At 36.5% G+C, this 14,386-nt stretch overlaps 1 protein-coding gene across 1 annotated transcript in view; it reads left to right on the top strand.

Moving 5' to 3' along the window:
* The window catches only part of RALGAPB (Ral GTPase activating protein non-catalytic subunit beta), an 86,881-nt gene that overhangs the window by 56,403 nt on the left and 16,092 nt on the right, over positions 1 to 14,386 (top strand). Inside the window, exons 20-24 of the mRNA XM_008158372.3 lie at positions 269 to 375; positions 2,128 to 2,280; positions 4,808 to 5,017; positions 8,890 to 9,048; positions 12,476 to 12,641. Of these exons, the coding sequence (XP_008156594.1) occupies positions 269 to 375; positions 2,128 to 2,280; positions 4,808 to 5,017; positions 8,890 to 9,048; positions 12,476 to 12,641 (795 nt within the window). The remainder of the gene's footprint in view (positions 1 to 268; positions 376 to 2,127; positions 2,281 to 4,807; positions 5,018 to 8,889; positions 9,049 to 12,475; positions 12,642 to 14,386) is intronic.

The following is a 14,386-nucleotide window of genomic DNA, read 5'->3' as shown; positions in this document are numbered from 1 at the left end:
TTTAATTAGCACACCAAAATTACGGTTTTCTATTTAAAGCAGACGTGTACAATTTCCTTTTAAAATAAATTTAAGTTTTTTAAAAAAAGCAAAGAAAGTGGTTCATATAAAATAAGACTACATGGATATGAGAAACCACAGAGGTGGTACACAAAGGATGAAAGTTTGGGAAACACTGTGTTGGGCTTTATTAGAAGCTCTGCAGTTGATAACAGGTGTATTTTAAATGATTATCTGAAATAAAACCTTTTACATCATTTTATTCTAGATGATTTTTTTCCCTCCGTCACTGTGCTGGTTCGGGGAATGTCTGGAAGACTTGCATGGGCACAACAGCTTTGCCTTTTACCCAGAGGAGCAAAAGCAAATCAGAAGGTATCCATTAGAAGTTACAGGGAAGTGACTAAGAGTGAGTGTGTGGATATGTACGTGTGCATGTATGCACACTATGATTTAAAGGTTAAAAAGTTCCCACAAAAGCCACAGAAAAAAATAAATATTTTTTACTCTAACCAGGGTCTTTGTCAGGGGCTTTACATCTGAATGATCTTAGGAGCCTAGACTTTTAGATTCACTAATTACTCTTTAAAGACATCTTCAAGGCGGATGTATTTTTGAAAAGCTTTCCAGGTGATTCTGGTATCCACTTATAATTAAGAACTGTTCTGAACAATTGTCCTTTCCCCCCCCCTGGGCAATGTTAAGTAAATATAATAAAACTCAGGTGCATGCCATATATGAGAAGAGTTTGGCTAGACCTTTGATCTCCCTGGTAACAGGACTTGTTTCAAATGATTTATTCCTATATAATTAGTAATGTGCTCTATAATTTTCTTAATATGCTATGTAATTGAATGAAATCTTATTTTCAGGAGGTACAGTTTCTTTTCTTTTTTTAAGAAATATATTTTTATTGGTTTCAGAGAGGGAGAGAGAGAAACAACAATGATGAGAGAGAATCATTGATCGGCTGCCTCCTACATACCCACTACTGGGGATCGAGCCCACAACCTAGGCATCTGCCCTTGACCGGAATCGAACCTGGGACCCTTCAGTCCACTCTATCCACTGACCAAACCAGCTAGGGTGCAGTTTATTTTCTTTATAACATTTGTAATTTTGTGAATAAAATTTGCTCATGGGAGAAAATTGGAAAGTTCAGATATTAAAGAAATTTTAAATCACCTGTGTCCTTTTTAGAAGTATATAGCCACTGTTAATATTTTAGTGGATTTCCTTCCAGTCTTTTTTTTCTTTCTGTACACAATAACACTTAAATAGAATTTGAGTCATTTTTTTATACCGTACATAGTAATTTTTTACTTATGTTACTAAAAATTCTTTAAAACATGACTTAATAAAATTTCACCAGCATTTAAGGGCAATTAGAGTATGTGTCTTAAAACCATTTAATATCTTATATGTCTTTGTTGGCTGAGATGTGTTTATCTCTCTGGGAGGAGCACATGCAGCATCATGATGCTCACATTCTGTCAGTAGTGCTTAAGCATTGAAGACTGAGAAGGAAGGAGATTAGGAAAGGAACTAAAATTTGTTGATGGTTTAATATGTGCCATATACATTTTTATTTAATCCTTACATCTTTTTTAGATATAAAAACAGAAGTCTCACAGCTTGTATATGTTAAAAGTAGGGATTTAAAGCCATGAAGACCTAGATTTGGTGCATGCTCTTTCAGTTAAGCCATACTAAGATTCTAATTGAACTCCCTAAGTAGAGCTGCCCAGTGGACCTAAACTTGTACTTTATTCTATGGAATGATTTTAGAAGTCTTGGGGAAGAAGAAAGTTTGAGCCTTAAGCTCTGAAATGCCTCACCCATTGGCTTTCCAACTGAACATAGGAGATTCAGGCCTGGGCAGTAGAGGTCCACAATCCATTTATCAGTCACAAAATCTATAATAATTTGATGAACAATCTTACAAATATATAACGAGTACACCAGTACACAGGCTATTTAACAAAGGTAATTGCAGATTCTTACTGAGCTCTTCTTATGTTACATAATCCTAGAGAAACATAGGTATCTAAGAGACCAGGGAAATACATTTCATTATAGTTGGCACCAAATGTAATAAACATAATGTTATTTGTTTTATTTTAATAGCTTTTTGTGCCTGAACCTCGTCCAGTTCCTAAAAATAATGTTGGATTTAAATATACTGTGAAACATCGGCCATTTCCTGAAGAAGTGGATAAGATTCCTTTTGTGAAAGCAGATCTGAGCATTCCAGATTTGCATGAAATCGTCACTGAAGAAGTAAGATAAATTATTGCCAGTTGTTGTTAAGAGAATGACTATAAACATGCTTAAACAACTTCCAGGCTTAAGACACTGCCTTTTTTTTAGTGTTACTGGAGGCGATTCATAAGATGATTTGGATCTCTATCATCCAGGAGGTTATATAGTAAGACAAGTATTGATTGTGGCTGACTGAACAGAACTGGTGTCTCTTAGAGAGAGGTCACTGGGCTACATAGACTGGTCCATATAGGTTTCAGTTGTGTGGTGACATGATCAGACTCTAGTGGAAGACAGTTGGAGAAAGGAGACCAATTCAGAAACTTATGACAATCCAGGCAGGAGAAAGGAAGGACTACCTCACTGGTAGTGGAAGTTAAAATATTGGAATGTATTGTAGAGGTAGGTCCAAGCTGTCTTGATGAGGGAAGGAAAAGAGCCTAAGAACTTTAGATATTTGAGTTTGAGTTTTAGTTTCATTATAATTGAAGATATTGGTACCATTTATAGAAACCTGGGCATTAGGAAGAAGACAGGTTTGAGAAGACAGGAAAAATGTATTTGGCTTTAGATTAATTCAGATAAGTAATTGGATTAAGTAGTTGATATTTTAGTTCAAAGGAGAAGAATTTTAAGAAGTCAGGGATAGAAGTGTGTCAGGGCATGAGAGACGAGAAGGGCAGAAATGGAGGCTGCCTACCTTATCAAGTGCTAGGAAGATAAGGAAGAAGGAGCACTAAGAAGAGGCCCCAGGATTTTGGCATGAAATTGTAGCTGCCCTTTGAGAATAGGTTCGAAGGAGTATTAAAGTTGGCGAGAGAGTATAAGGAGCTGTGAAGGGAAAGTTTAATGAGAGGCAGTGAATATAATTCATACTGTTAGCAGTAAAGGGAGGGATACAGAGTGGATAAAGCCTAGTAAGGAAAGGAAAGGCTAGATTTTTTTTTTCTTTTTTTCAAATATATTTTTATTGATTTCAGAGAGGAAGGGAGAGAGAGAGAAACATCAATGATGAGAGAGGATCATTGATCAGCTGCCTCCTGCACTCCCCGCCACTGTGGATTGAGTCTGCAACGCAGGCATGTGCCCTTGATTGGAATTGAACCCGGGACCCTTCAGTCTGCAAGGCCGACGCTCTATCCACTGAGCCAAACCGGCTAGTGCTTCTTTTCTATTTTCAAAAAAATTCAGGGATAAGAAGAATATGAACATGCTTAGTGGTCAACAAGAAGGAACCAGTGAGGAAGTCTGTGTCTGCTAACACTGTAAGATGGGCAAGGGAAATGATTAATAGAGTAAGGCCCTGGAGGTAGTAGGGTCAAGAGTCTATATGATTGCATCCAGACAGGGGATACTTCAGATAAGATAGGAGAAAAGGAGAGAGTAGGTAAAGGTTCAGAGACATTTAGAGTTGGGAAGGAGGAAAATGTAAGGAGTTTATGTAAACTTTAATCTTATTTCTTAACAGTGAAATAGGGAATCAAAGATGACTCTTAAAATTGTCAGGCAGCCCAGGTAAGGTTAAGTAGCATTGTTTGTAGTGAAGTTACTTAGTGTATTGTAAGTAACTTCAAAAGTCCTTAGGATCTGGAGGCATATGCAAAAAATTTGGTGTGGAGATTAATAGGGATGAGAATATGGAAAAACAAAGAACAACAGCTATTTCTATGCTTACGAAAGGGTATTAACATATTATATTTGGGGGTTTAGAATTGTTTGGGAAGTAGATGAAGCCAGAGGATGCTAATGGCCTGGGAAAATATGGGGATGGTTTGGATACCTCCTAGTGATGGAAAGTGAAGGTGTGGTAGCAGGAAAGGGGGCTTATGATTGGAGAAGAGATTTTCAGAATTATAACTCTTGAAAGTTCAGCACACCTGAGATACAAAAGTGTGCTTTATAGATAGCCAAAAGTTATAAGGGTTGAGCAGATTGTAGAAATGCAGAGTGGGGCAAAAGTAGGTTTAAGTTTTATGTAAAACAGTTTACTCTTGTATTATTATTTATTAATTATTGTATTATTTTCCATATGAAAACTGTAAAACTTTTTTCCCCCACCCTGTATAATCCAGGTTGTTAAAAGTTCATTGCTCACCAAAGAAGGTGAATTTTAAACTAGAATTGATTGGAAGGAAATCAGAAGGGTCAGGGGAAGTTTAGAGTAATTAGTGGAGTAATCCATATGGATAAAGACTTCAAAACATGTTGGGGGAGGGGTCACTGCAAAATGAAGATAGACAGTGGTCTGGAAGAGGGATGAGAGCAACAATTCTGCCCCTTTTCTTGAAGGGAAGCAGAGGCAATGCTTTCATTTATAGGGTGAAGATGGAGGAGTAATTCTTGAGGCTATAGGGGAGTTTCTTTGGTATTTGTTTTAACCTTGAAACATGTTTGCTTGGTTGCATACACTGTATTGAATTGAAATTCAGTGTTGATCCCTGAAAATTTACTTCGTTGCTTGTAGCTTTATTTTCATTTTAGAATTAAGAATGATCCTATTCCTTTTATAATAGTTCAAAAAGATTAAATATTTGGCTTATTTCAGTTAGAAGAGAGACATGAAAAATTAAGGAATGGCATGGCCCAGCAGATTGCTTATGAAATACACCTTGAACAACAAAGCGAGGAAGAATTGAAGAAGAGAAGTTTTCCTGATCCAATTACGGATTGTAAGCCCCCGCCTCCTGCCCAGGAATTCCAAACAGCACGCCTTTTCCTTTCACACTTTGGATTTTTGTCCTTAGAAGCATTGAAGGTAATTTTCCTAAACTTTTGTGAGTAAATATATTCATAAACTAGTATTTAGCTATTGATAGCTAAAACATTTTTATGAGAATAGAAAGAATTTAATACATCCGGCTCTGAATTTTTCAGGATAATGTAGGGCCCATATCACACATATAAATGACACCTACAGATAATTAGAAAAAGAACCTTAAAAATGTTTTCCTAGTAAAATTTATTATGGAAGGGTGGGCTGCATTTGATGCTGCACTTTTAAAAAAACAAATATTTGTGAGCCAAGCACTGCTTATGTTATGCATTTTCTAAATCGGACTATAGGTTTATGTCCTGGCAGCACTACTTGCCAACTATGTGGTCTTGGGCAAATTGCCTGACGTCTCTGAGTCTTAGCTCCTCTTTTACAAAATGGGGATGACAAAAAGTATCCATCTCACTGTGGTCATGTTAAGATGCTTCATGTTGTAAGAACTTTGCATAATGTAAGTCAGCCTATAAGGTAAATATTGCCATTATTCTTAATTCTAGTATCCTTAAAACAATTTTACAAGGGAAGTGATGCTATCCTATTTTACAGATGTGGAAATAGAATATTTTTAAGATGTGAAATCCTCCTGCCTGTGGAGGATTAGGGTTTGCTATACCAAGACCACTTTGTTTTGAAAAGCACAACTGAATATTGTCAAGCAAGAAGTTGCTTATTGCACAACTTGTCCCTTGCCCTTACTCCCTAGCAGCTACTTGGTTAAAGGCCATTTAACATTTTTAGAAAAGCAGAAAGAACTTTGTGTCTGATTTTGGATTTCAGCATGTAGATAGAAAATATTTTGTTGTAGAAAAGTGAATTGGTGATGGGGAGTATGAGCATAAAAACTTTGAAAATGTAGAAGAAAGGAGAAGAGAGGAAATAATGAGAAACACAGTGGCAATAGTGGAAGGCAAGGAACAAAGATAGAACCTACAAATGATTAGTGATATTCCTAATGAAGAAAACTGAACAGAGTCAAAGCAGTAATAGGAGAAAATTGTTACGTACTGTGGACTGAAGGGAGACAAGAGGAGTCCTAATAGCACTGTCCCTGAGATTGTGATTTTCCATTCATGTTATCTATTTTAGTAAAAATGTTTAAGCTTTCAAAAAAATAATGTTCATGCTTTGTTATCTGTTTCAGAACATAGGAAAAAGTCAGAAAGTTTCCTGGTTTGTTTGTTTTTATCAACCTCAGTGTATTTCTAATCACTTAAACCTGACAGCACACATACAAAAAAGCTATAAACCAGTCTTACTTGTGAATCTATATACAAAAATATGTATATGAAGGAGAATGCTAGTAAAACTGAATTTAATAGCATGTCAAGCAAATTACTTTCCACAACCAAGTAAGATTTATTCTAGGAACTCAAGGAGAGTTAGTTATTGGTAAATACTAGTAAAGTTATTAAGAGAATAATTTGATTGTATTAGTAGATTAGTCATTAAAACAGTAAGTCAGTATTTAGTAGAATAGTATTTATTCTAATTTAAAAATACAAACAAAAAATTAAAATTAAACAGAACTAGTAATGTAGATCTCATGAGAAACTGGAAGTACCCCTTGACTGCTATATTATTTAGTCAATTAAATTTAAAAATATATTTTATTGATTTTTTTTATAGAGAGGAAGGGAGAGGAATAGAGTTAGAAACATTGATGAGAGAGAAACATAGATCAGCTGCCTCCTGCACACTCCCCACTGGGTATGTGCCCGCAACTAAGGTACATGCCCTTGACCGGAATCGAACCTGGGACCCTTGAGCCCGCAGGCCGACGTCTATCCACTGAGCCAAACTGGTTAGGGCAGTCAATGAAATTTTTAAAATTTGAAGTAATTGTAGATTGCCCTGGCCGGGTAGCTCAGTTGGTTAGAGTATTGTCCCAATACAACAAGGTTGCGGGTTTGATCCCCGGTGAGGGCACATACAAGAATCAACCAGTTAATGCAGAAATAAGTGAAACAACATATCTATTTCTCTCCTTCTTCCTTCCTCTCTCTAAAGTCAAAAACAAATAAAGAAAATAATTTTAGATTAATAGAAAGTTATAAAAAAAATGTATAGGAAAGTTCTCCCAATAGTAACCTCTTACATAGCTATAGTTACATTAAAACCAGGAAAGTCAATGAAATATTAAACTAAGGAGTAAAAACTATTGAAAGACAGGTCATAGGTAACATGGCGTTTAATTAGACAATCATAAGAGAATAAAATGGTTAAATAAATGAGAGAATTAAGAGCACCACACAAAAAAGTACAAAATTTAATTATAGCTATAATGTCTTGTTAAAAATACAGTGTAGCTCTAACCAGTTTTGCTCAGTGGGTAGAGCGTCGGCCTGTGGACTAAAGGTCCCAGGTTCAATTCTGGTCAAGGGCATGTACCTTGGTTTCGGGCACATCCCCAGTAGGGAGTGTTCAGGAGGCAGCTGATTGATGTTTCTCTCTCATCGATGTTTCTAACTCTCTATCCCTCTCTGTAAAAAATCAATAAAATATATTTTTTAAAAATACAGTTTAAAATACCTAATTTACAGCTGTTGATATTGACAAAAGTTACTCTAAAAAACTGCACAGAACCTAGAGGAAAAACTTTTAAAAGTTAAGAGATATAAGATGTACATATGATACTCCTGGATTAGAAGGTCATCCAGGAGAACAAACTAATGAAATAGCTTACTTAAAAGGAAAAGAATTTGGAGGCTTTGCCCTACAAGCTGTATTACAGTATGCTACAGCTCCACAATTCCTTATTCATGATTTCAAAGTAAAAACTCAGGACCAGAAATTTTTTTGTACATTTGTAGCAAATTCAGTTAGTGGCAAAATCTGGCCTGTATTGACATGAGGCTATTTGTAGTCTTTACTTATTTCACTTAGTGTGAATACTCTGCTGTCTAACTGCAGAAATATTAATGTCTTTGGTTATAGGGTGCTGCCCAAGCTCTTGCTAGAAATGTTATATAATAGACATTTGTGTTTAAGTTTTTGTTAGATATAAGTTTTTAACCTTTTGCACTCGGATGTCGAGTGTGACTCGACACGGTTAGCATTAGAATAAAGGAATCGAGAAACAAGCAAGCGAGTGCAAAGGGTTAATTCAGTTGGATAAATACCAAGGTGTGCAATTGCTATGTTGTATGGTATGACTATGTTTAGCTTTGCAAGAAACTGCCAACTGTCTTCCAAAGTGACTACCATTTTGCATTTCCACTAGCAATCTACACCAATAAAAGAGAAAAATGAAAATTGACTGTACCTTCACGACGCCCACCAGCCAATCAGGAGTGAGTATGCACATTAACCCAACAAAGATGGTGGGTTAATTTGCATACACAGGCGCCGAGTGGCCGGGACGCTTGCGTCGTCGCCATGGCGTTCCGCACTGCCCCAGCTGCTCCAGGCCTCTGGGCAGTGTGGGAAGGCAGAAAGGCAGCTCCGGGCCAGAGCGAAGGCAGAAAGGTGGCTCCGGGCCAGAGTAAAGGCGGGAAGGCGGCAGCCAGGGGAAGGAAGGCCCATTCTTGCATGAATCTTTGTGCATCGGGCCTCTAGTTAAAGATTTTAAAAAAGTGCATTGAAAAGTTTTCTAGAAAACATGATATGTTATAGAGAAAATAGGATCCAAAATTAAATGCATATGATCTCAATTATCTTGAACAAAAAAACACAAATGCAAGAACTGGAAGGAAGTACACAAGAATGTTATATCGTTTCTTTAAGATTATGGTGTGCTTATTCCTGCCACTTTGTAAGTTTATATTTAGTATTTATTAAACCATGAACAAGTATTGCTTTTATAATTAGAGTAGTGAAAAGAGGAAATAATTTCTTCTTTCTTCCTTTTGTGGTAGGAACCTGCAAATAGTCGTCTACCTCCTCACCTTATTGCACTCGACTCCACAATTCCTGGATTTTTTGATGACATTGGGTATCTGGATCTCTTGCCATGTCGTCCTTTCGACACAGTTTTTATTTTCTATATGAAACCAGGTCAGAAAACAAACCAGGAGGTAAGATTCCTGAATTTGAGGGATGATATGTATGGTTATAAATATAAAAAATTGTACATGGCTTATGCTTATCCATAGTAGGAGGTGAGTTATATTTGATGCTTAAAGACTTGTGAACCAGTTCAGAGACTGAATTAATGAAAACTATGGTGCTTGGAGTCCCAAGCCTTGACTCTCAATTAATTTAGAGCCAAGCTATATTATATAGCATGTCTTTCTTCCTCTTAAGAAATTCAGAGTCATAAGACAAAAGAAACTAAAATACAAAAGGTTTGCCACAAAAAGCTAAAGCTAGGCCTGATTGCTTTAGAGTAAAACAATACAACAGATATTTACTGAACATCTTCCTTGTGGCTTAACATGCCAGAGTATAGGCATGATTAACAGTCTTTCCTTTGAAGGAGCTCATCTTCTAGGTCTGTGGTCGGCAAACTGCGGCTCGCGAGCCACATGCGGCTCTTTGGCTCCTTGAGTGTGACTCTTCCACAAAATACCACGGCCTGGGCGAGTCTATTTTGAAGAAGTGGCATTAGAAGTTTAAATTTAAAAAATATGGCTCTCAAAAGAAATTTCAATCGTTGTACTGTTGATATTTGGCTCTGTTGACTAATGAGTTTGCCGACCACTGTTCTAGGTAATCTCAGAAGCAAATAATTTCAGTTGAGTTATGCATAGTGTGCAGTGGGGAAAGTAACACCTGAAATAGCAGATAAAAACAGAAAACTAAGTAAAACATGGTTGTATACGTGTAACGAAGTGAGTAGAAGAGAGAAGAAAACTGCAAGATAGGTGAGAATGAAAAGCAGAGTGAATGGCAAGAGATTTGAAGTGTCTGTTGGAAATGCATAGTGGAAACATGGAATAGACAGGTGGTTACCAAGTGTGACGAGGAAAGGGCCAAAGGAAGATTTGTAAAATACAGTATGCAGATGTGTAAGGCACTTTGACTATAAGATCTTGGAATTTTACTGTAATCATTGTAAGACCATTAGCTAGTCAAATTGAGAACACCTTAAGAAACTTACCAAAGTCATAAAATGTTTATACTATTAGCACTTTTCAAATTATTGGAGCCCTATTAGAAAAGGGGATTGATTTATGAGAAAGTTCTCATTTTATGTAATTGATTTTATATAAGTATTAAGAGTTTGCTGTCAGGGTTATAGGTGTGAACAAGCTCTACAAGGTTTCTGTCCTTCTAGAACTACTGTTTAAAGGGAAAGACAGATGGTTAAATGAACAATCATAGAAAAGTGTGCTAATAGGAATATGTTATAGGCTCCATAACAGGAACACCTAACCTGGTTTTAAGAAGTCGTCCTTGGAGGAAAAGACATTTAAGCTGGTATTTGAAGTATGCATTGACAATAGATAAAAAGTAGAAGCAGGTTGTCACTAACAAAGTAATAGCATGTGTAAAGGCTCTGGAGGTAAGAGAGAATTCTGTCTTTACAAAATTCATTGAGGGTTCAATATGCTTGGTTCTTGGGAGAATGTAGGCTTGTGGTAGCCAGGGATGAGACTGTTGGACTCAAGTTTTTTCGAAGAACCTCAGTAGAATTGGGTTAATTGCAGGGATTGGGGATTTGTTTAGAAGGAAATCTAATGTGTAGTTTGTATGAGAATAATAGGGCTATTTTTCTCCTACATGTATAAGAAGACTCAAATTCTTAAGGTAATTCAAACCATTTTAGTTTGCTTAGCTGTCATGGGAGTGAGGGCTACTATGAAACAATGAAGATTTTCTGAGGCCTCTTTTATAGTGGCTGAGACCTAGGCACAGGGTAGGTTTAGAATAATTTCCAGCTGCCAGCCAGTGTCCTTCAGGTTGAATTTTATTCACTTACTGCATCTTGACTCAAATTTCAAAAATTGTTTGTTTAAAAGTTTCACTTATGAATACAAATTTTAATTGGAAGAAAACTGAAACTGGCTGTCAAATCAGTTTCCTGGCACTTACAAGAATATATGAAGGAATATGGGTAAACTAAATAGTTACATTACTAAAAAGTGTTTAAGAGATGATGTGTTTGACAGAAGATGGCCTGGCAGTGATACCCAGTGGGTTGATAAATAATAGATATAACACCCCATATTTTGATTTTTTTCAGGCCCCCTGATGATCTTCACATAGATTAGCATTATATGAACTATATCAGTGATATGTGGACTGGCTGCATCAATCTTGGGGCAGGAGGACTTTTAAAAATAGTGATTCTAGGATACTATCCCTGCTGAGTGGGCTAAGAGAATCTTAGGTTTAAGAAATTCCCCAGGTGATTTTAGTACATTCCCTTCGTCTTCCTCCACCCCCCATTTAATTTATAAAGGATGTCACATTTTCCTTTCTTTAGCATAAGGTTTTTAACAGCATAACTATTGCTGTTTTGGGCAAGAGAATTCTTTCTTAAGGGATCTGTTCTGTAAATAGGAATTAGCAGCATCTTTGGCCTCTACTCACTAGATACCAGTAGCTCCCCACCAGTTGAGATAACAAAAATGTCTCCACACATTGCCAAGTGGCCCCTGGAGGGAAAACTCACTCCTGTGAGTACCACTGTTTCAGAATAAGGGGCTTTTCTTTTGCGGACCACTAAAAAGTCCAGTTATTACTGAAGAAGAGAGAACCTTCTAGTCCTTCATTTTTTTTCTAGAATGACTGCATGCTCTTCTTTGGACTAAGGGAAGAATGTTTTTATGCTCCTTTATTATACCTAACCTTTATTGAATTTTTAATAGATTTGTATTATTGATAGCATTTGTCAGGATTTATAATTAAATGATCACATACAAAGGTAATGTTTTTCAGTAATCTCTGTGAAGGCAGGGACAAAGTGTTCTTTGTTTACTTTTAATAAACAAGTCTGGTTCAGTAATTGTTTTGCTGTGGGGGGGAGCTAAGGGTTTTACTTGCTTTATCTCACTTAATCTTCACAGTCATCATTATTATCCCCATGGTATAGATGAAAAAAATGACACAGCGGGGTTAAGAAATTTGCCCAAGGCCCATCAAGGCCCATTTGAACCCAAGGCCCATTTGAATTCAAATCTAAATATATATTTTATTGATTTTTTACAGAGAGGAAGGGAGAGGGATAGAGAGTTAGAAACATCGATGAGAGAGAAACATCGATCAGCTGCCTCCTGCACACTCCCTACTACTGGGTATGTGCCCGCAACCAAGGTACATGTCCTTGACTGGAATCAAACCTGGGACCCTTGAGTCCACAGGCCGACGCTCTATCCACTGAGCCAAACCGGTTAGGGCAAAAGCATGCATTCTTTTAAACCACAGTTGTATATTGCCAAGTTTATTCTGAGCTTAGACTATTTGTCAAGTACTTCCAAACTAATTGATTTTTATGAAGATTTATTTTGATATGCTCTTGTTTCCTTTATTATAGCTGATGAATGATATGTATTTCAGATTTTAAAGAATGTGGAGTCTTCCCGAAATGTTCAGCCACATTTCCTAGAATTTTTGCTCTCCCTTGGCTGGTCAGTAGATGTGGGCAGACATCCTGGTTGGACTGGGCATGTTTCCACTAGTTGGTCTATAAACAGTTGTGATGATGGCGAAAGACCAGAACAAGGTAAAACTCATAAAGCTCTTTGTTTTTTCTTGTTTTGTTACTCTTTTTATTTTAGGTTTGTATTTCTTTTTTAAAAAAATTGATCTTTATTTCTGAAAGTATTGCAGATGTCCCCTTCCTCCCTGCCCCACCTTTACTATGAGTTTGTAGTCTTATTTTAAAAACTAATAAGCAGAGATATATAAAGAAAAATCTCCTTCCCCTAATCCTTGTCTTCACAGGAGGTCACTTAATAATAGTTTGTATATTTTACCAGACATTTTTTGTGCATAAATAAATGTTATATATAAATATAGAGTTAATTGATATAATGATTACAAACCATTTCTTTTTAATAGTGTGAATAAACAAATTTCATTTTCTGTAACGGTATTATAATAAATTTAGGTTATCTATAGCAAATAATGCAGTTTCCTAACAAGTGTATTTTGTCTAATAAATACAGTTTTCCATTAACAGGTGTGATTTAGAGACTTTGTGGCTATCATTAAAGGTTACATTCTTGGGACAGTATATAAAAACCTTTGTAGTTTAAGGGAGGTCTGAATATTTTCAACAATAGAGAAATTAAAAAACAAAAAACTTGTACTAAACAGCTGACTATCTTTGAGAGAGTCACAGGCCCATCTCTACAAATCCTCCTGGAGAACTGTAATGAGGGTAACAAGTACCAGAGCAAGTTTCAATTTACACTTAAGACCTTTGCCCCACCTGGCTAGTGTTCTTTGTTCTGAGGGCTTCTGCAGTCACTGGAAAGTTAATGTTATCTCTTTGCAGTGGGTAATGCTTGTGTCCAATGCTTTGAATAATCAGAGTTCTTCTATAACATGATTATAGTTTCTCAAGATGTCCATTGAATACCACTGTGACTTGTGATCTGCAATTTTTTTCTAATTTCAACCAAATTTGCATCGAATTATTTGAGGATATACTGTAATTTTAATTCCCACATATTCTTATGAACTTTAGTATATTTATAGACTAAATTCCCATAAGTAGAATTGATAAAGGATATGCATATTTTTCAATATGATAAATATATCAGTTAGATGCTTATGGTTGCAAGTAACAGAAAACCTGACCCCATACTGGCCTAGATTTTAATGGTCATCTATTGCCTCATGTAACTGAAAGCTGCAGAGATTACTGTACAATTTTGTTGTCACTTGATCTGCACTCTTATTCTATTTCTCTTCAATTTTCTTTTAGCTCAGCCCTCCAAGTGCTGGTTTTGTTCCCAGCCTGGTTTCTCTCATAGTGCAAAAAGGCAATTCCAGGCTCTACATTCACTTACCACATTAGCCTGAATAGGAGAGATTAGTTGGGTCTTAGAACTTCTCTATTCCCAAATCCTGAGATACTCAGGGATTGGACTACCCCAATCTATTGCTATGGCAGGAGAGATGGAATGACCCTCCTAAGAGAGATATAGACAAGGTAGAACTGGTAGTGAAGAGACAATCCTGCCCACAGTTCACATCTGCTACACAGAGTAGGGGAGGGTGGGGTGGGTATTGAAGCAATAACCATAGTATCCACTGCAGTAGATACAAAATACCTTCCCAGCATCTAAACCAGGAGTCAGCAATGTCTGATTTTGTAAATAAAGTTTTATTAGAACTTTAAATAACTTACAAAACACTTGTTTATGTATTGTCTTTGATACAATAGCAGACTTGAGTTGTCAAGGCCTACAGTTACTCTCTGATCCTTTACAGAAATAGTCTGCTAACCTCTGGTCTAAA

This window comes from Eptesicus fuscus, chromosome 12 (assembly GCF_027574615.1).
Source record: "Eptesicus fuscus isolate TK198812 chromosome 12, DD_ASM_mEF_20220401, whole genome shotgun sequence".
NCBI lineage: Eukaryota > Metazoa > Chordata > Mammalia > Chiroptera > Vespertilionidae > Eptesicus > Eptesicus fuscus.
The sequence above is the reverse complement of the archived record's forward strand: the minus strand, read 5'-3'. Positions and strand labels throughout refer to the sequence as shown.